The sequence below is a fragment of the Rissa tridactyla genome, chromosome 2 (genome assembly GCF_028500815.1).
Source record: "Rissa tridactyla isolate bRisTri1 chromosome 2, bRisTri1.patW.cur.20221130, whole genome shotgun sequence".
NCBI lineage: Eukaryota > Metazoa > Chordata > Aves > Charadriiformes > Laridae > Rissa > Rissa tridactyla.
Genome location: NC_071467.1, coordinates 122,078,785 through 122,101,585, shown reverse-complemented (window position 1 = coordinate 122,101,585; position 22,801 = coordinate 122,078,785). Strand labels below are relative to the sequence as shown.

Genomic DNA, 22,801 nt, shown 5'->3' with positions numbered 1-22,801 from the left:
ATTATTAATATTTCATTAAAGTAGCTTTAGTTTCTTTTCAACGCATAAGTCTCTCTCCCGTATTCTCCCTTCTTTTGGGAAAGACAGCATCTGTTGTTTGTTTAGTGGCCAGTCCAGCATAAACCACAATGCACTGAAGGCTCCGATATTGTCCAAAACAAAATATATTTGGAGAACCTGGCTTAAAAGAACTTCCATGAGCCCAGCAGAGGAGTGTGCTGTGCTAGCCAGCCTCTTCGTCTGCCGCCCCTACCGTGCAGTCGCACTTTGCTCTTAGCTACGAATGGACGCGTGGAATTATACTCTCTACAAAAATCTTGGCATCGAAATGCGAAAGTGTCCTCTTTTGCCTGTAGAAAACGATGTTTGGAAATAATTCAGCCGAAGTGAAGGGTTTTCGGCTCGAGCTGCATTTGGCCTGCCAGGAGGGAGCACAGAAAGGGAAAGGTTAAAAAAAAAAAGAAAAGGAGGATGAAGCGAGAGGTCACGGTCCTTACCAATGCTGATAAAACACTGTAATAAAGATATTTTGGAAGCATTATGGCACAAAGGGCGCAACGGCCGCTAACCGCCGCCGGCGGCCACCACCCGCCCCACCCAACGGTCGCAGCCTCGCCTCAGCCGTCCCGCGCTTGCCCCGTGGGCACGCGAACAGGGCGGGGCAGCGCGGCCTCGGGCCAATGGGAGGAGGCGGGGCAGCCGCGGGGGGGCGTGGCCCCGGGGCGACGGGGCGTGGCCGGCGGCAGCCCGTGGGCGGTGGCAGGTCGGGCCGCCCCCCCGCCCCCGCGCCTCCCGCCAGCGGCCGCCGCCCGCCCTGCGGATGTGGAGCCGGCGGTGAGTGGGGAGTGGGCGGCTGTCACCTAGCGGGAAGGGGCTCTCGCTGCCTGCGCCGCCGCTGCCGTGAGGGGAGGAGCCTCCCCCCTGCCCGCCCACCCCCGGCCTTCCCCGCCGTGGCGCGGTGCTAGTGCTCCTCACCGCCCAGGCACCCTCGCCTGGCGGCGTTCACAGGCCTCGGGGGGTGAGGCGGGCCGGGCCTGGAACGGGCTCAAGCTGCGGGAGCCAGGCCCCGTCCCTGGGGTCCCGGTGGGCTTGGGGCGGAGGGGGAGCCGCGGAGCGGCCTGGCGTGAGGGAGCGAGTCACCGAACGGGCCTCTCTCCGCCCCGGGGCTGCTCTCCGCCCCAGTTGTCCGGTTCCTATAAAAGGAGAGCGGGGCGCAGCTTGGCGTCGAGAGGGATGGGACGGAGTTATCACAGCCTCTATAAAACCAGCTCCCCCGCCCCGAGGGGTGTGCGGGCTTGGAGGCCGCCCTGGGGAACCAGCCCAACGGGGAGGTGGGCTGTGAGGGTCAGAGGGCCACCCTGCGCCTCTGGGTCTGACCTAAGTCGTGCTGTGCATAGGTGTGTGAGAAGAGGTGCAAGTGACATTCCAGAGGGCGCTGAGCTGCCTGCTTTGTGGTATAGGAAATTGCAGACGCAAGTTGGAAGAGCGCTTCAGCCCGGTTCTACTTTTCAGCAGTAATATGCCTAAAAATAACAAATCCGACTTAGTCACCGCACCAAGCACAACGATTCTGAATAAAGGATAGGAGCCAAGTTTGCTGAGTCTCCTGCTGTTTATACAAAGGCTGTTTTCAGAAGGTCACTGTTTTCTAAACTGTTATGGTTAACTAGCAATAATAACGGCCTAGTGCTTTTGATTCTTTAAATTCCATAGAAGTTGCGATGTGCGCAATGCGACAGGCTTTATCCCTTTTTTTAAAAAAATAAAACATTATGGGAAGCGATGCAGTAAGTTGGAAGTGATGCGCCAAGACAGTGTAATCATTGACAATCACAGTTACATTGCCTAATTGCTGATTATGTTTTCCTTTGTCTGATTAATTTGGCATGTGCAGATTTACATCTAAAATGTTTTTAAATACTTCATTAATCTAATGTATTTCTTTTAAAGGAATACATCCTTGGGTTCAGAGCTGTAAATCCAAATGCTGCAGAATTGTGTGCGTGTGAACGGTCAAGTGAAACTGGCTGAAAATCCCGTTGAAATTTGTCTTGAAAGCCTTTTTTCCCAGCTGAAAGCAAATAGACTTGTTTATTGTGATATGCGTATGTTTATGCTATGACTGTATTTTGTAGAATAATTTATATGAAATACTGGAGATTATGATTTCTCTGTGAATCACACAACCATATCTGTCATAAAAGCTGAACTGCATCCTTAGAGCAACTTGCTTAGAAATTCAGTAGTTTCAGTCTTTGAACAGGAAGGGGAAAACTGCTTAACGACAGTGGGTAAAATCCTTTCTTCAGTGATGTTAATAGGAAAAAAAAAAAAAACAACAACCAAATGCAGACCTTCCCCTCAGTTTAAATTTAGTAAATTCAGTCTGTGATAGCATTTTTTGGTTGGGTTTTTTAATTTATTTTTTTTTAAACTGAGTTAAGTTAGTTACCAGATCCAGCTCTAAGTTGCTTTATGAAGCATGGTATAATGATCTCTGTAGAATCATTTATATAAAAGTTGAAAGCAGAATGTCAACACTACTTATGAGGAGCAGCTGAAGGAAATGGGGTGGTTTAGCCTGGAGAAAAGGAGGCTCAGGGGAGACCTTTTTGTTCTCCACAACTACCTGAAAGGAGCCTGCATGTAGCAAGGTGGGTGTCGGTCTTTTCTGCCAAGTAGCAGGACCAGAGGAAATGGCCTCAAGTTGTGGCAGGAAAGGTTTAGATTGGATATTTAAGGAAAAATTTCTTCACCAGAACAGTTGTCAAGCATTGGAACAGGCTGCTCAGGCAAGTGGTTGAGTCACCATCCCTGGAGGTTTTTCAAAGACCTGTACATGTTGTGCTGGGGGACTTGGCAGAGTTAGGTTAACGGTTGGACTTGATCTTAAAGGTCTTTTCCAATCTAAATGATGATATGATTCTTAGGAAATACGTTCACTTAGAACATTTGGATTATTTACATGTAAAGCTACGCTGATGTGCAACGCTTTGCAGCTGAGTTTTGTCTCAAAACACTAGGTTTATATCTTTCAACAAGTCATTTAAGTCCTTTGTGCATAATTTGCTTATCTGTATGATAGGTGTCCTGCTCACCTACCCAAGGTGGTATAAGTTTCCTTCGCAAGGTTAACTGAGAAAGTTCCTCCTTAAAAGTATAATAATGTGTTTGCGCACTTACCAGGACAGGCATATCGGTTTTAGATACCTGTTTGACCAATGTTCTCTTCTGTTAATGTTTTCATTTTCTGACAAATAATATACTGTAGGAAGTTGCAAGCTGTTGCTTTTGATGATAATTTCTGCTTATTACTTTGTTTTTATTTATTAATTTGCTTTTCTCATCATTACTACTTTGCTGTATGTAGCAACAACAATTTTCTACCTAGAGAGTAGCGCATAAATGCCACCAAAGACTGGTAGCATCTTGCCAAGTGATAACTGGAGAGGTTACTCAAACTACTCTTTTCAGCAGGTCCACAGAAATGGGCACCAGCCACTTTGCTAAGCATGGACATGTGTAACTCACTATAGTAAAGTTTTGTGGGTTTTAAATTTATACCAAATATTCTTTTAACACTGGCATTTTTATTTTGTTTCTGTACTTAGAAAGCTCTCAAAAGATGGCAGAAAGCTGGCCTTTCTTGGATACTTTTGAGCCTAACTTCAGGCCTCTGGTAGTAATTGAGCTTGCAAAAGGCACCAAAGAAGAAACCATAGAATGGTTCACTAAACGAATTGTGGACAAAAAAGCAAATGGAGGTGAGTACAATATGATCTTCTGTAACACTTGGGAATCAATTTGGCTGTCATCATAATACGAAGACATATAGAAAATTATTTTTCAGGTAATTTGTTGTTTAATTATTGTTTAGCCAATCCCATCCCATCTCATTCCATTTCACGTTTTTGAAGTTGCTTGATTTTATATAATAGTAGAGCTTCATGCTGATGACATGAAAATGTAATAACTGAACCTTGTTAACCCTGTTATAAATGCAAATACTGGCTTAAGGTCACACGCCTGTTGAACTCTAGAATCCTTCCATTTTGGTGGTGAAAGCCTGATAACCTCTCCTTCAATGTAGTTTTGGTATCAGTTTTTATATTAATTGTCTAGAAGATGTTTCTGTTGTTGCTTATGAGAACGTTGTAAGCTTTACCAAAATGAAGACACATCATATCTACTATCCTGTCCACAAGACTTGGTGCCATGTTGTAGAATTAAATTAAGTTAGCAGGAAGCAATTTAATATTGATAAATTAATGTTGGACTTTAATTATCTTTTTGATAGTTTGTAGGCTCTTACAAAGACAATATTTCATTACTCATTTTTTGTATACTTGCAGGAATTGAAGTTAGGCCAATTAATTTGTAATTCCTTAGACTTATTTTTTTACATTTTTTAGAAAGGCATTATTTATGGCTGTTGTAGCTTATATCTTATGGTCAGTAATATTTCCGCGGGTGTTGGATTTGTGACTACAAACTTGTGCTCAGCCCTCTGTTAGATAAGTGAGGGATCTTTCTGTTTCAAAAGTCGAGTCTCCTTAAAACTTGGGGGACTGTTTGCGGAAGCACTGGTTGCTTATATAATGTGAGCATGACAGGAATAGATCCAAACTATCCCTGTTTTTTCATCTCACTGTTTGTGAGCACTTCCACAGAAACGGGGCTAAATCAGGGGATGACCCTGCAAGATTCTGAATACCACGTGGGATGCTGTTGAAGCCTTAATTCTTTGTGCCCTTAAAAAGATGCAGATCCAGCGCTCCTGATAACTAGGCCCAATATGATGTTTACTAAAATACTAGGTTTTTGAGATGTAATTTTAACATATTCTCTTCCTAATTCTGCCTTTCTTTACTTCAAAGGTGCACAACTGCTGGTGAAACCATTGGTCACAGAAAGTGGAGATGAACATATTTATCTTGTTGGAGCTTCCCACTTAAGGCTGTTGCTGGGAGCTGAAACTGTGGGTTTGGTGAAGGAATGTAGTGATAACTCAATGAGAACTTTTACATACAGCAGTAGAAAAACTTTCAAAGATTTTGCAGGTAAGCAATTTTGGGGGTCTTTGTCATTGCAGAGCTGTGGCAAAAGATTATAAGCAATTACACTGCTAAATCTTTCATGGGCTTTCCATTCCTTGGAATGGTAACAGTGAACAGAAATAGGAAGAACAAACCATGAAAACCTCACTCGTTTTTGCCTCTGGAAATTCAGATCATATGGTGAAATAAAATTTTTTCTTCTTTCACACGGCTTCCACTTTTTGCTTGTGTTTTTATTTATGCTTTTGTATGCTCCAAATAATCTATTATTTGTATGAAAAGTTTTTGTTGAAAATAAGACAACAATAAAATAGTTGATAAACATGAGTGCAGGATTAACAATCAATGTTATGATTTAGCATAGCAATTTAATTTCTTATTAACACCTGTCAGCCAGTTTTGAGGCTACTGTCTTATAATTAGTTGGCAAAAATAGAAATATCTTGTTCTATTATGTTTTCATATCAAACAGAATTAAATAATTAAGTAACACTACGGAGCCATTCAATGGAATTTGGGCATGATGAGGTGAAAAATGTGTCATCTACAAAAGAAACCCTGCAGCCTGGTTGTCTTACTAATATTTCTAGTTCCTCAATTTTATTGATACTATATTCTTATTCTTTGTATTAGAGATTTGTTGCTGTTCTAGCTTCTTACTTCATGTATTTAGGGTTATTACTATAGTTTCTTGTTCCTAAGGGGGAAAAAAAGAATCAATTGATCATTATCTCAGGGAAACCAGACTTTGTTTCTTTGATGATAAATTGATAGGGTTGACAATAGGTTTGTTGCTGTAGCTCTTCAAAATTTGGGATTTTTTGTAAGGTTTCTTATTGTTTTACCTTATTTCTATATTTTTATCAAATTAATTGTCTCAAATGGCTTATCATTATGTTGTATGGGCAATAAAGGGCAAGATACTGTGATAATTTGGTGTCAAGTGGTTACTGAAAAGGAGGTTTGTCCTGATCTTACTGTTTTTTTGTTATGAAAATACTTCAGGAACTGTATGGCAGAAACGGGTATGGAGATTCTGAGATCAGCAAATAGTGGGTGCCTAAGTAAGAGTCTTTCAACAGGGCAAGAGTATACTTGCTGCTATACAAACCCAGCCTCCACAAATTAGTAGCTCAGGGGTGTCTTTGTTCTTGTGTGATTTGTTCTCTTAGTTCACCCGAGTAATCAAAAATGCAGTGCCCAAGGTGTGCCAGTTAGAGAAAGCTTCTTCCCAAGATGTTTACTTTAAAAAGTGGAGGTTTTGCTAATGGATGTTGGTTGGCACTAGTTTTAACAGTCACATAATTTATTTTTTTTCCTGATTACGGTCATTTTTGATAGCTGTTGTCTTCCTATGCTGCACAATTTCATACTACTTTCTTTTCTATTTTAGATGACAATCACAATTTCCTGACAATGGCAGAATGTCAGTATATCATCAAGCATGAACTTGAAAATTTGAGAGCTAAAGATGAAAAAATGATCCCTGGATATCCTCAGGCAAAGCTGTATCCAGGAAAATCAATTGGTAAGCAATGTGGTTTGCCTGTAACTCACTGTGTTGATGTAGGATAGTGTTTGTGGTGAAAAAAACCTTAATTTTCCTGCAATGAAGAGAAATCCTTCAGACATTTAAGTCCCACTATTTTAAATCAACTTTTTTTTTCTCACTAATCCACAGTGATAGGACAAGAGGCAATGGATGCACAGTGCAACAAGAGGAGTTCTGAATAGATATTAAGAAAATGTTTTTTCACACTGATGGTAATGAAACATTGGAACAGGGTTTTAGAGAGACTGTGGTAACTCTGTCCTGGGAGACTTTTACATCCTGACTAGACAAGGCCCTGAGCAGCCCGATTTAAGCTGGACCTCCTTTGACCAGATGACTTCCAAAGGGCCTTCTAACTGTAGTCTTTCTGTGGGGCTGAGGCTCTGGCCTTATGTTCTTTTCAGCTGGATAATTTTTATGTCTATTAATGTCACCCATTATTTTTAGAATTAGTATAAAAAAATTTGTTTTTTAAAAATTACATAATGGTATAATTGCATTGTCTCTTTATAAAAGTACTGGAATGAATAACAGTGTTCCAGAGCTATAAATTTCTCACTATGAAGAAAAGAAGTTTTATTTCATTCATTTGATTTCATTTATCCTCTTCTTTGCTTCAAGAGTTCTTTTCATGGGAGAAAGATGTAAGAAGGGCTAGTGCTACTTTTATGGTAGCTGTAACTAGTTCATTGTCAGAGATGCTACAGTTTCTTAGGAGAGTTTATCTTTTAATATTTGTATGTCTTTGTGATAACAGTGCCTTTATTCATTAGTGTTGGTTATTGAAGAAACAGATCTATGCATGTCAGTGGTTCAAGAAATGTAAATAAATGGAGATGTCGAATGTGTTTACACTGGTAATTTTTTATATAGCTAAGGTATTTTTCTAGTTATGTCAAGTAGATGCCAACGGGAAATGGTAGAAAACGATCACAAAACTTCTAGTGCCTCTGCTATCCTGGTTTTGAATTTACTTTCTTTTTTAATATTTCTATGGTTGTAACTTCTGGAGTAGTTTGTTAATTGTTTAACAACATGGGTAGTATTGCTTTCCATAACAAAGTTAAATACAAATTGTGGAATATTTGGTTTGTTTCCAATGAAGATGTGAAGTAATTTATAAATTAGTATCACTTGATCATTCAAAAATGTTTTTAGTATCTTCCCCATAATTAATACAACAATGGCTCTTCAGTTTAGTGTGTTGTTTTTGCTATGTCAGTTTGATTCGTTATGCCTTTCTTTGCTCAAATGCAAGAGCCAGACCTTTCCCCACAAAGTTCCACATGGCATTTCAGTTCTGACCTGTATCCCTTTTTGTTATTCAAGCTGCAGCTGATTATGTTTCAAGCCTATAGAATAGGTAATAGATGTAAAAAGGTTACTCTTTCTCTTCCAGTGGACAGCACAGTCTTTGTAGGAATAGATAGAACTGCTCTCTATAATGGATAATTTTTAACTACCATGCAGACATTTTATTTTTGGGGGCGATTTGCTAAATACATAATGTAGCCTGTTTGCTTCTATCAACTTCACTGTCCTTTGAAGGAGTACTAAGTACCTTTTTCTTTTTTTCTTTTTTTTTTTTCCCTAGTGAGGAGATTATTGACGAGTGGTATTCTAGTTCAGATTTTCCCACTGCATGATAGAGAAGAGTTGAAAAAGCTCCGTCACAGCTGGTATGGCCGAGTCAAAGTTGGCTATCAACCTTTAGGTATGTGAACGCTTACTCCACTACAAATAACGTGCAGGGTTTCTTCTAGAGAAGTTTTCTCTTCAGTTTGTATGAGAAGACCAAGTTTCCTTCCTAACTTCTACTGCCGCATTTAGCCTCTATAGAAGTGAAACTCCTGTGTGGAAGGTGAACATTGTACAAATATGGCTGAAGGGAATGTCTCAGCCTGGGTGTGCTATCTGGCATGCTTAAGATTTAAGATTTCAGTATACCTTTCCATCTATTCCTTGAAGGCTGGCAAAGCACAACTAGGCCTTTTTGGCCCTGAGCAGGCTGAAACAAATTTGTTTCCCAGGTGTATGTATACCAGTGAGAAGCCTCAGAAGTTAGGTGCCACTGTTAAAGTTTGGTTTTATACCAAATGTCTTCTGTGCCATCCTACCTATTCATTGGTAGATTCTATTTTCAAGAATGCTAGTGTTCTGGGTTTGTTTCCCCTCTGGATATATGATGTTGATATGGTGAGTATTGAGATATTTGATTTCCCTGCCATCTGAATACATGTATTTATGTTTATGTCTGTATATATGGAACATAAAAAAAATTTTCAAAAGACAACCTGAGTTTTTGGAACATGGGTGAAGGAGGAACAGAAAAGCAATAATATTCATTGTATTATTTAGAAGAAAAAGTTTGGGCCAAGGGATTACCGTAAAGTCAAGTTTGATATTATACTGACGTCTGTGCTGAGTGTAATCTTTATTGATTCTTTTTTCTCTGCAGATGAGATACGATGCTACTTTGGTGAAACCATTGCTCTCTACTTTGGCTTCTTAGAGTACTTCACATTTGCTTTGATTCCAATGGCTGTCATTGGGATTCCTTATTATGTGTTTGCATGGGAAGACTATGACAAATATGTGATGTTTGCCACATTCAATCTGCTCTGGTCCACTGTGATCCTGGAAGTTTGGAAGCGGATCTGCGCCATCATGACATACCGTTGGGGGACGCTGTTGATGAAACGACAGTTTGAAGAACCAAGACCAGGCTTCCATGGTGTCCTGGGTATCAATCCTGTCACTGGGAGGGAGGAACCAGTGTACTCAAGTATTAAGAGACAGATACGGATTTATCTGGTGTCCTTACCATTTGTGTGCCTTTGCCTCTACTTCTCACTGTACGTGATGATGATTTACTTTGATTTGGAACAGTGGGCTCTGGATTATCATGAAGCGAATGAGTCTAACTTCAGCAGCTTGATGTTGTTTGTGCCCAGTATCATATATGCCATTGTGATTGAAATTATGAACCGCATCTATCGGTATGCTGCTGAATTCTTAACATCATGGGGTAAGTTGTTTATTCTTCCTTAAAGTTAGAATCCCAGATGTTTAGAATTTCTTTCTTTGTAGAATATGTTACCGTGAGTTCTCGTTCAGTGGAATGCTGAAGAAATTTCCTGAAGTATGTTTTTACTGTGGCGTAAAAGAAATGGCCGTTTTAACTTCTTACATATATTTTGAGTGTTCTGAGATCAGTTTTATGTTTCATTTAATTTGGTCTGACTCTAGCATGCATCAAAAGGGGTGATCCTGCCTTCCTCCTCAGCCTCTCTCTGCCTTTGGTGGAGAAGTCCCCCTTCCCTGATTTAGCCCTTTGGCTGGATCAGCCAAAAGTGGTGAGGTGAGATAGTGAGGATGGGAGCTCAGAGGTGGATGTCAGGAGGGACTGTCCTGGCAGCTTGCATCCACAACCTGGGTTTGCTGAATACGTCTTCTTCTACAGACATACCTGTGCAAGGGATGGAGGCACAGAAATAATGGAAAAAATCTAAAACCATCAACTACATGCTATATGAGAGTGTTTGTGTATGCTATACATATAACAAAGAGATTTCGCATCCCTCTCAATACTTTCCTCTGGGAACTCTCAGAAGAGGAGGAATGTTACAATAGATTGCCTTGTTTTCCCTGTATGTGTGACTTATTTAACAGATTAGGCCTTACATTTTGTAACCTAACATAAGGATAGTGAAATGTTAGTATTCTTTTTTTAATTTTAGCACTTCTACAGACATGCAGTCAGTTTCAGACAAAGTTAATAGATTAAGCTAATGGAAGTCTTTTGTGTAGCTCAAGAAGGCAGACGTTTACAGGACAACCCAATCCATTCCATGATTCTATGACCGAATCCAGGTGGAGGCCCAGAAAATTAACCTAAGAAAGATCAAGCAATAAGGAGATTGGTGCAAAAGACAGAATAAAACAGATGTTGAAGTAGGGCTTGGTTATGCATGCCAAAATGATGAGCTCAGCAAATTCAACTTGACAGCAGCAATAGTAAAAGCAAGCAATTTCTTAGTTTGTTTATGACTGTTCAAGGGTTTAATTTAAATAATGACTTTCAAATCCATATCTAGGTGTCAACTGACTGTTCTGTTTCATTTTCACTGTATTACAAGAAAAAGCCTTTATGCAAAATGCCCCGTTGTGTTGATCAGGTAGACTAGAATGTCTTTAACGGGTAACCCATGTTTTTTTTCAATCCAAACTTTTTTGGTTTTAAGCTGGTGTTTCGTATTCAGCAGCAGCAGTATTTATGTAACTCACTATACTGACAACTTGTGCCTTTTCTCTGCTGTCCAAAGTGTTTATGCTGCCATGTTGTGAATAGGATGAAGAGCCTGTCTGGCTGTCCTATGTCCCCTCCAACCTGGCATATTTTCAGCTAAGGTCTGACTTAAACAGCTGAACTGGCAAAGCATGGGAAACAATCTGGGGTATTTTTAAGCACACCTCTTGCAGCCATTTATCACGAGAACCAATCATTTAGTGAAAGCTAAAAGTAAAAATTGCATTCAGTCCCCCGAGTGCATCTTCCATGTGTCAGGCCCAAGTTCATGCTCGGTCAGAGTAAACTCTGCTGTTCTCTCCTGAGCACAATCTGTGGGTGATGGTCTCTCCTTTCAGCCCTGTTGACACAGCTGATACTAGTGTGCTACCTCATCGTTCAGTTACTGCTTAGCCAGGGCTTTAGAGGTACAATTTGACAAAATAGCAAAAAGAAATGGGAAATCTCCCATTCACCTCCCTTTCCCCCCCGCCTCTAGTAGCCAGCCTTCCTCGAACATCAGCTTCTGACAGTTTTATCTTGAATGAACTGAAAATCTTAATTTTAGAATGAGTAATGCATCAGCTGAACTTCATGTACTCTAATCTTGCTTTAGAGTTTAGGGTCTGATCTAAATTCCTTGGGAGGTGGATGGGGATATTTCTGTGAGCATTTACTGGTTTTGAATCAAATCTGGTATTGTTATTTTTCATGATGTATTCCAATTAGTTTTGCATTTGTTTTCAGCCAAAGAAAAATCAATAACTAGGCACATTTTATTAAGTGTTAAGAATGTTGGATGTTTTTTCTGTTATGAAACAGCTCTTCTGAGAAAGAAAGATGTAAAAGGAAAAACCTTTGCAGTAGAAAAAATACCAGAGTTGTAACTGAAAATATGTATGTCAATATTGTGCATCAGATTAGCTTTATAGGTTAAGTAAAGTACTGGTACAGGATAAGTTCTTTTTGTCATAATGTGCTGAAGGATTATTCCCCATAAACTATTAGTTAAGTAATTTTTAGGTGGAGGAAAAATGTCTATTTACTCTTTGTATAACAATGTCTAGTACCTGATAAGTGCTTCTGCTGTTTACTGAATAATGATTTTGTTGGTATTTTAGAAAATCACAGGCTGGAATCTTCATATCAGAATCATTTAATTTTGAAGGTTTTAGTGGTAAGTATGTAGTATAAGCAGCTTTTGAGATGATTTAAAAAGAGAACTTGTCATATGTTTTATTAGTTCTTTCCTAGCATTACCTCACTGACCTACAGTTTTGTTCAAGGCCAAATACTTGTACAAACATCAGAGTAAACAGGATTTCTGTTGTGGTTGCAGTAACTGCTAGACTGTTCTGGATGCCACTTTTTATAGTGCAGAGTTAGGTTTTTATTTGTATTGATTTGTTCTTTCATTCGGATTCTGTATATGTGAGTTTTTCTGTTAATTGATGTGGTCCTGTCTTCAGCTGGGAACTATTCCTTTCACTTTTTCCAAGATTTTATGGTAAACCCATGTTTTAAAAAGTTCTTTTATTAACTTCCACCTGTGCTGACATTCAGACAAGCAGTCAGAGGAGGCTGGAGATAGATGTCCATCAGGCTGCTCCTATGCAGTTTGTAGTACTGATCTATTTACTTCCTGGCTCTGAACAAGTAGCTTTTGTGTTTGTATCTATGTAAGTTTGGTTGCTGTTTTAGGCATATATCCGTGTGCAACACTGATTCTAAGGAATTGTACTGTAAATCTTGAATTCCCATAGAAGATGTTCAGTAAAAGCAGTTGTAAAGATTGGCTTATTTTGAGACGTAATATTCTTGTTTCATTTTTGAAAAGGTCATTCAATTATATTCCAGATTTCCTTCCCGCCCCCATGCAACTCGGCATGCCTTTTTTTTATTATTTCTTCATCTGCTTGTTATCCTTCTGTTACTGGTAACCTCTGGAGCTAAAACTCTTGTATATATAGCTTTGTGTCTGCCTTTCTCAAAAAATAGCACTCTATCTTTTTCCCTGTAGGAAATTTATAGAAAATACTTTTTAAAAATAGAAAATGTCAAATGTAACCCCCACTAAGTTTCACTTTCAACCTATGAGTGGCTTTCTGCACTCCCCAATATTATCTCTGTCATCGATGAGCTCCAGCACTGATAGCAAGTAGGAGAAGTTTTCTCCTACTTCAGAGGTTGCTTATGATTTTTCAGATACAATAATGTGATTATGTCTCATTTTAGAAGCAGTGAATATTTGTCTTGGTTGTAAAACCTCTTGAAGTGATTCAACATAAAGCTCAACTAGTGTATATTGAGGAGCAGTTGTACATATTGAGAGAGGTGTCATCCAATGCATATATTTTGCTAAAGTATTTCTTTGGAAAACAAAAAATCATTACCCTGAATTGCAATTAATACATCCCTTTTATTGCATTACCTGTGGGGAAACTGCCAAAAAATGAAAGTTAAGTAGAAGGTGATGTGTTTTTAATGTCCATATTTCTTTGTATACCATGCTTTAGGAAAGCGTTACGCTTGTCAAATGAAAATCTGCGTAGGACCAATGTTGAAAATGAAGTTTTTCTGACCTAAGTTTTAAAAACAGTAATGAAAATTTTAATAGACAGTTTACACCTGTATGTAAGCTATTGTGTCAAGGTAACTGTTAAGTTAGATACTATTCTGCATTTGAACTTTTGGTTGAGTACTATTAACGAGTATTTTTAATTGCAGTTCAACTTCCTAAATTGCTTTGCGTCTCTCTTCTACATTGCCTTTGTGCTGTTTGATATGAAGCTTTTGAGGCAGGTGAGTTACTAGAACATTTTAAACATGTTGAAGAATGTGGGAAAATAAATGATTGAAATAGGACTTGAGTTTTTAATTGTTTTTCTAAAATATATATGAAATATATTCATTGTTGATTTAATATTTTCTTACAAAGCCAGCTTCCACATTTCAGTTCCTCTAGCACAACTGCAGAATCGTAGCAGAGTAATGTAGAGCAATTCTTTCCTTCCATATAGATGAGGAACTGTTTTGAAACAAATTGATTATTCCCTCACAAAGATGAGGCTGGAAAATTTTCATTTCCTCCTTCTTTCCCTTTATATTAGAAAATGGTTTTCTCTGTAGTGTTTTTAATGAGAGACTCTTGAGGATAGGAGAATGATTAAGTTTCTGACTACAGTGAGGAGTGAGAATAAATAAAAGCAAAAATAATTTGTAGCTGGTATTTGAAATCAGCTTTCTGTTGTTAACATCTTTTGAACTCAAATGCATGAAAATCAAGTATAAGGAAAATATTTTTGCTCTAAATATAATAAACAAAAGAACAAGAATCTCAACTTAAGAACTCTGCTCCTCTAAAGAGATCTGTAACAAAATACTTGACGTATCTATACCAGACATGACATTCATAACGTTTCCTATATTTTAGGGTAAAAAACAAGAAGGAAAAAAAATAGAAAAAAGCTCATTGTTTAGCTCTGTTATTGGTGTTGGTACAGGATAAGTATGTATCTTACCCTTCATTGGACTTTGTGTACTGTCTCCAAGATACATTCGGATCCACAAAGTACTTAGACATCTATTTCCTATTTTGTCTTTTTCAGCACGTAGCAAAGAATGGGAACTAGAGCGGCTGTGGTTTCATATGCTATTGCTAGTTTTGTTAGGCTGGCCTGCTTCTGCCATAGTATTACAACTTAGAGTATTATTAGAACACACAAAATTGGAGATGATCATAGGTTTATCTATTAATTTTTTTTGTCCTTTTTTTTAACTTAAGAGCTTGGCCACTTTGCTGATAACTTCGCAGATCCTTAATCAGTTTGCAGAATCCTTGCTTCCTTACTGGCTCCAAAAGAGACATAAGGAGAGGATGAAGAAACGCATGTGTTCTCTGAAAACGGATACGGACCTGTCATTAGTCGAACAAGTCAACTTGGAGAAAGAAATGGGCACCTATTTTGTATGTATTACTACTGTAAAAGAGTTAAAAGTTTTCTGGGCTGTAGTTGATAGAGACATCATCCAGTGCAACCTGAAATATTCCTGACTGTTTAGCCTAGCAGCTTATTTCCAGGTTCATAATTTTGCTGATAGTATTGTTTATACAGCTAGGTAGTGCACTGGATCAAGAAACTGATACGATGCAGGATCCCAGTTACATCACCACGAAGGGGTAGGAATGAACAGCTGAATCTGGAGCTACCTAACCCCGTATCACTGGAAGAAGTATTTTTGTAATTGCAGTTCTAAAGGAATTGACAAAGTAGACATCAGCATGTATGTTAAGGCCTTACAGACTGGCTGACAACTTGCTTGATCAGATCCTGCAAGTGTGGTCACAGGAGGCTTGATACTTGATGGTCTATACTTTTACAGAATAACAATTATATGTAGATAGTGTACCTTTTATGTAAAAGGTAAAGAATAGCAGTTTTAAATTTGATACCAATACCATATCAGATTCCTCTCTTCCTGCATGAAGTGCCATGGGAAGAGGAAAAAGAAATACTACCTTTGGTTGAAAAACTGTACAAATGTTAATACTTGCATTCCTCTGGGAAGGCTGGTGTTTCCCACATTTTATATGAGAGAGATATTTAGAGAGCATGGCTATCTTACAGTAGAGAACCCAGCACAAATTCCTGAGTTAGTGTCTGTCTGAACTAGTAAATCAGTGCAGTGCAGTGTTGTGCCTGCAAATAGACCAGCACAGCTTCAAAAGCTGTGTATTGGCATCAGGCATTGATATGCTGTACCAAATAAGCTCTGCTTCTTAGGCCTGAGCTGAGTTCTGATTTGCAGCTGGCACATGCAAAGCCAGTGTGGTGTCTTTGAGTCACGTTGCCCAGTGCTTCTTGTGCAGAGCTAGGTCAAATGTATCTGCACCTGTTGTACCATTCTGCCCTGAATAATTTTCTGCAGGGACTCAACAAGTCAATTGTAGAGTTATGACTTTGCCTTGGAGGTATCTGCTGCTAGCTTTAGTTTCAGTTCAAGGTACTGTGTACTCAAGGCCTTAATTTTATTTTCAGTCTAAAGATTTTAGTTGCACTGTGTTTGTGAATACACAATATTAGAGCACTGATTTGTTTGCAAGCAGTGAGCTGTCAGCCGGCAAGAGTATTTCTAAAATTAAATCTGTCACAAGGGGGAAGCATTGGACTATGTTTAGTAACTGAGGAGTTTAGCAGGAATCTTGACAGAATTCAGTGTTTCAGGCTCTTCTCTCTTTCTTCCTTCACTCTAACATTTCATTCTCATTTTTTTGTTTGTCCTCTTTCTCTCTCATTTTTCACATCTCTAGCCCTTAACCCAGTTTAAGATGTAAAAACATCCTGCAGTCATTTTTAAATTATTTTTTAAATTCTGCTTCTCTCTTCTAATTCATTTTATCCCTGAAATTCTTTGTTGATTCTGTTTCCTTAGTTTATGTGCTGCTTTATTCCTGCACAAAATGTCGTAAATCGAGTAGGAGAAAAATAAATACTCCTTTTTTTTTTTTTTTTTTTTTTTTTTTTTCTCCATACTCTGCTGTTCTAAAAGTCAATAGGTACTGGGCAAGGAAATGAGACGAAAGGTGTGAGGAAGTAGTAGGATACTGTGCAGTTACCAGAAGGAGGAGCACAAAGGGAAGTGTTGCTCCGCCATCCTCCCTGCCTGCAACAGTTGCCTAAGAAAGTGATAGCAGGGACAGATACGTGACTGCCACTCCAGTGAGCGATCCTGCACAAACGTTCCACCTTAATAAGATTCAGAGTTCGTACAAAACATTTATGTGGCAAAATCTCAGTGGTTTTAAAAGTTAGGTATCCCCTCAGCGTCTGGCCTGCAGATCAGTTTGTCAGATGTAGCTATACTACACAACTTAAAGTGAAGAATTCAGGTAATGACCACTCCATGTTGATTTCTGAGCTTGCAGGCTTCTACTGCCTCTCTCTGTTAGCTAGGAAAAAAGTGCTAAGTGCTCGAGAGGCAGTCCGTCTAACAGCTATAACCAGCAAAAAAAAAAGATTAGAGAACCAGGTATCTGATGTATGGAGACAAAACCAATTTTATGTGGTTCTTGTAATAATCTCAGTTACTGTCAAATCTTTCTTTTCAATATCTCATTTTTGAGAGGGAGGAAAATGTATGGGTCTGGGTGAATACAATATAGATAGATCCTAGTTTAACTCCTTCCTGGTATTTCACCATCCTTTGTTCAGCAAACACCTTTTCTTTAAAAATGAGTTAGTTTTGTTCTTCGCTTCCACAAATAACTGCTGCAATCATACGATACTATTATTAATATTACACAGTAGTTATGTAAATATGCATAATAACCTACATGTGAATAGTTAATCAGTATTTAAGTACCCATGTTCTTGGTTTAAGGATCAGGTGATAGATGTGTTGCACATTTACCAAAATAGGGCTTTTTGTTTGCATTAATTGTTCCTTTCAGATGCCAGTGCTGCATTCTGTCATTTCAGCCTGCAAGTGGGACACTAATTCACACTTACCTGTTTTGAAACAAACAAGCAGAAATACCAGAAAAGAGTTGTCTATCTACGAGCCTATCTTTCTGGTTAGGTCTTTCATGAATGGCTGAAACACTAGGACTTTTCTTGTCACAATGCTCTTAGAAGTAGGATCTGCAAGTTTAAATGCATGATGCTGTTTTACTGTCCCCTACTGTTCCTTCTGTAACTGTTTCACTGAAATAGTCAGGAACTTGCATGGGATGAATGCGTTTATACAATTTTTTCATGTGATAAAGATAAGAAGTGTGACTGTTGCAGCAAATTGCCTTAGGCAAAAGGAAAAACCTTGTCCTCCCCTTATTAATAAGTTTTGAATAATTCCAAATTTACTGGACATATTTTTTTATTCTTGTTTTCTACCACTAGTCATTCCCAAACAACTGCTTTGAGATGAGGAATTGTGTTTACAACTGTATTCCTAATTCTGTGTTTCTTCATGTCTTTTGTGTGGTTAAAGTTGTTCTTATTTTTGTTCTGTTTTTCAGGGTACTTTTGATGATTACCTGGAGTTGTTCTTACAGTTTGGCTATGTGAGTCTTTTCTCATGTGTTTATCCACTGGCAGCTGTCTTTGCAGTGTTAAACAACATCACAGAAATATATTCTGATGCCTTAAAGATGTGTAGAGTTTACAAGCGGCCATTTGCAGAACCCACAGCAAATATTGGTGTTTGGCAGGTAATTTTTGTGTGTGTCTCTTTCAATTCATTTGTTTTAAAAGAGATTTCAACAAATGTGTTTGACCCATTAGCCACTTTTAGTTTGGTTTAGTAGGTACTTTGTTCTCTTCAATGCCCTGGGATACTATATCCAGCTATAGGGTTTTTTGTGGTGTTCATGACCGCATATCTTTCAGTTGCCTTCGGAAAGAAAACAAATCCTTCCGTTAGTCCTTGTATAGGAATGTATTGTAGTCCTACTGCAACAAAGCAAAGCTGCCAGATATTGCCTGGTACTCTTTACAGCCAACATATTTTAGAAATGGTAACATCTGGTGCAATCTTAGAAGCATGGAGCTCAGCAAGGGCTTCAAAACAAAAAAAAAAAAGAATGATAGGTAACTAACTTGGATTCCTGAGCCATGTTTGGCTGTGTGCCCTTGTGATTACTGGTACTCAAGCTGACTAATTTTAAAGCAACCTGTATCTGTGAGCAGGAGCTGGATCTTTCTGCATAACCTGAACGTTGTAGTCTATCTAAACAATTTCATGCTAGTAGTACTGGCTTAAGGATTTTCTGTCCTCAGTTGTTTGTGCATGCAATCATGCTAGCATCAGCTAGTTTGGAGCCTGCTGATTACACTGCATCAGTGAACTGATTCTGACTTAAAATAACCCTGTAAAACTCCTTCAAAACCAGAGGTTTTTCTGAAAAGAAAGGGGTCTATAAAGTTGCATCCAGAGACTTTAGCATTCTGTAGTAGTGGTGGCCTGATAAGGAGTGTGAAGTAGTTGGAGGAAATTTCTAGGGGATGATCCATATTCTAGTTTTATTTAACAACTCTTTTAATGATTTGTAATGGAGATAAGGGGCACAATAAACTAGTGGATTGTTTTAATTTGGAGGGATTGTAAATGTTGGTACCTAATGAAAAAAAATGGACGATGAGAGATGGAATCAGGAAACCTTGAATTAAACATACTGTAAAAACATGCAAACCATTCTGAGGTTTGCATGAGAATGCAAAACATTCTGAGGAATGTTCATTAGACGTGTACATAAGTATTAATGAAGTGGACTTATAGGAGAAGTCTTTTAATATTAAGTCATCAAAATGTGAAAATTATAATCTGATTGCATTTTAACATCTGATGCATTTTCTATGCTGCCAACATCTTGATGGCATAGCTGCATTGCCCAGTGGTGTGACCACCAGTTAAGTGAGGCTGTGTTTATAAGTCCCAAGTGTAGCTGCAGGTATATTAATAGGATTCGGTTTTGCTAGAATAGTTTGTTTCAATCTAGGGAGTAGGCTGAAACACCGTAACACTAATGGTACAGCCATGTGGGGTTTTTTTATAGTGTAAGTTTTTGACTAATAGTAGAAATGCATTTGCTTTGTGAACTAAATATAATGACTTAAAAAAATTTAGTTATCTGTTTCACGTGGGAAGTTAAGAGCATTGTCTGAAAGATTTCTGTTAAAGGAATACGGGAATTATTTTACCAGGTGAGCTGAGTCACCAGCTTGGTGTCAAGGAGAAAGGTACTTCTGCTAATTCATTGTGACAATTGCTACAATTCAATGTCAATCTTTCTCATTCCAGAAAGGATCTTGGAATAAGTAACTGTTGTATTGCAAAAGTAATTGTCACACTGTAGTAGTATTTTCAGGCACTTTGTGGGAGCTTTTGTAGGCAAGAGCTTCTTAGACTTGTGCAATTGCATGCATTTAAATGTAAATCTTTCAACAAATTTCGGCTTGTATAACTGGTTGTGATTTAAGAAAAGCATTCTGAGCTGTGCTTACATTTTCCTATTACTTAATATTCAGAAAAAACCCTCCAACACCAGGGTGTTGGGGCTGTTAGTTCCTCTTGGAGTTTTGCATTTTTTCTTTTATCCTGAAAGAAGTTTATGTTCCAGAGTACAACTGTAAATGAGTGCGTAGTCTTTTATGTGTTCAGATAATAAGTCTTGAAGATATCAGGGATAAGGCTGCTTTCCTGTCCACTTTTTTGCTTCAGGATTATTCCAAATTTTTCAGGAGGTGACCTGGCGTTACCTACATCCAGGATGATAGTGGTCTATAAATAATTTCTCAAGGTCTTTACAGTACTATGGAATTGTGGAAGAATAGTGTTTAACTTCTTCACAGCAAACACGCATACGCACACATAGAGAAATCAAATTAGAGAAAAATTCAGGGTTGCCAGATGGTCTTTGTGGTATTGCCGACCTTGTTGTGGTCTTGCGCTTGCCTGTTCTTAAAGCTGGTGAAGTCTGGACTGCTTGCCAAACAAGTCTTATGTCACAGAATTCAAAAAATGAAGGAAAATAAAAAGTTAAAATAACGGGTCTTCTGAGGATTTAATGAAGAGAGAGGTATTGTCCTGAGCAATTTGGGGACTGGTAAATTAGAGATAATGGTCATAACTATAAATATATTTGTGTTTTATTTCAGCTGGCTTTTGAAACTATGAGTGTAATATCAGTAGTCACTAATTGCATACTGATTGGAATGTCTCCACAAGTGAATGCCCTTTTTACAGACTCAAAAACAGACCTTATTCTGACTGTGGCATTGGTAGAGGTAAGTCTGCCTTCAAACAGTGCAAGTGTTTTTGTAGCAAATAATGTGAACAACAGTGGAAATGATGCCAGGAAGTAGATTTTTTTTTTTTCCCCTCTTTATATTAAAAGGAAATTAAGATTTCCCTACCCAAGAAGTGTTTCAAAGTCTTGCTTTTTGATTTCTTTCTTTTTTTTTCTTTCTGTGTTTTCATGTACTGTGAATGTTGTTGCCATACTTTTACATACATACATTCACAATACACTGTGTATTTATTGCTTCTTGTATTTCAAGAATTTAATAGTGCTATTTCAAGAACCAAAATAACCAAACTTTTGTCAACTGGATGTTTCTTTACTTGGTTTGTGACCCCAGCATATCTTGTAAAGACCTCCTACGTAATCTTTATGGATGTTTCCTCTAAGCCTTATCTGAAACAAGTATGTATGATGACTATAAATGCTAGTGATTGTAACACCATTTGGGTTTCATCTTTTCCTAATTCTATGCAGTAAACACTTGAGCGTCATTCCCTTTCAGGCAAGGAGGGATGACTGTGGGCGTCTTACAGAGTAACTGAGATTGTAAGACTTTGCCCTGATTTATTTTTCTTTTGGAGCTTTCTTGTATTGCGTTGCCTTGACTTTTGGCATTATGCTATTTTAGCTTTTAGGAAATGTATTACTTTTCTTGTGGGAAAAAGTCTGGGCTGTCTATCGGTAGTTGTTACATTGCATCACCTTACGGAGGTGCGGCAGGAGCACATACTTTGTTGGTTTTGCGGGTGTTATGGGTTATGCAGTGAATTATGAGCTTGCTTTGAGTTTTATTTTCCAAGCCTCAAGGTTTGCAGAGTGTCAGCTGGTTTACTGAAGTTTGAGTCTACAGATAGCCTGATGTGTTTTTTTATTATCTGTGTGTGAACATTTGCATTAACCTCAATGAGGTATTTTAATATAAAACTAATTTTGCAATTTAAATGTAATGCTGTAGTTCATTGCTTTACAACATACTCAGAGAGATCATATTATGAGAACTTTATGTAAGCAATGTGGATGTTATGCAATGTAAGCAATATGGATTTATGGCAACTTAGAGATGGGGCTACTTTTGCCTTTGCTTCCTGGGTATTTATTCCCATCTTACCTGTTTTAATGTGAAGCTGGCTATGTGGTCTCTAGGCAGGCCTCTGTTTCTTGGTAAGCCATAGGAGAATATGAGTATTTTTCTCTCTGAATTTAAATTCTGCTTCTGTGCAATCCTTTAGATGCCAGGAAATGCAGCATACTGATTATGTAGCTCTTGGAATTCCTTTCTAACAGTGTCTTAAATTATCTGAAAACGCTGTGGAAAGGGAGATTACAAAAATAAAGAGAAGCAAGTTTGAAGAGAAAAAGTAAATTACTACAGAGGCAAGGAAAGGCAAAAATGTTGTCTTATATTGAGAAGCAACTTTGACAGAGAACACCAATCTATAATTAACTACATTGTGTGAAGGGGCAGGTGGAGTCTCATGCTGGATGAGCCAGAGCAGAGGAGAGAAAAGGCAACCATTTATTTAAAGAAAAGTCAAGTTTTCTCTTACTGTTGTTCTTCGTAAAAAAACAAACAAACAAACAAACAAAAAAAAAAAAACAAAAAAAAAACCCAAAAAACCCCACAAAACCACAATGTACTTGTCAGAAAAGATATATTTAAAAAGTAGTTTTAGTCACAAGTATCCAGTATTCATGACACTGTTAAGTATGCTGGTTTGAATTCTTTTTGGCTGTTTTTGTGTTATTATAAACTATTTATTGTCTGAGAAAACACAAAGACACAAAACCAACATAGGAGTCTTATAGAACTTTTCTGCAGTGTAACAAGCCATGCGATTTTTGGAATGTTGTTAGTTGTAAACAATTCCAAAACTGTTCAATATGAAATTTAAAACTTTTGCAGTCTCCAGAGGGACAGTCTTTCAGTACATTTTAAACAATATTTAAAAACTTCCTGAGTGTGCGTTTTGGTTTTTGGGGTTTTTTTTTTTGTTATTGTTTGTGGTTTTTTTTAAAGAGTCAGAGAATAGCTCAGGTCGTATAATCTTGCAAGAAGTTTTGTAACACAAGTTATGAAGTTTCTGGAGTCCAAAAGAGTTCTCCAA

General features: G+C 38.2%; 1 protein-coding gene across 2 annotated transcripts in view; it reads left to right on the top strand.

The window, feature by feature from the left end:
• Positions 1-740: 740 nt before the first annotated feature.
• ANO10 (anoctamin 10) overlaps positions 741-22,801 on the top strand; it is a 125,234-nt gene continuing 103,173 nt past the window's right edge. The window contains exons 1-12 of one of the 2 annotated variants that reach the window (XM_054191054.1): positions 1,488-1,637; positions 1,951-2,089; positions 3,616-3,764; positions 4,878-5,060; positions 6,451-6,585; positions 8,204-8,323; positions 9,068-9,637; positions 12,019-12,074; positions 13,625-13,699; positions 14,682-14,864; positions 17,913-18,104; positions 20,551-20,679. In XM_054191054.1, coding sequence (XP_054047029.1) covers positions 3,626-3,764; positions 4,878-5,060; positions 6,451-6,585; positions 8,204-8,323; positions 9,068-9,637; positions 12,019-12,074; positions 13,625-13,699; positions 14,682-14,864; positions 17,913-18,104; positions 20,551-20,679 — 1,782 coding nt within the window. In that variant the 5' untranslated portion in view covers positions 1,488-1,637; positions 1,951-2,089; positions 3,616-3,625. Of the gene's footprint in view, positions 835-1,487; positions 1,638-1,950; positions 2,090-3,611; positions 3,765-4,877; positions 5,061-6,450; positions 6,586-8,203; positions 8,324-9,067; positions 9,638-12,018; positions 12,075-13,624; positions 13,700-14,681; positions 14,865-17,912; positions 18,105-20,550; positions 20,680-22,801 lie in introns of those variants that run through there. The other variant, XM_054191053.1, reaches the window with a different exon arrangement.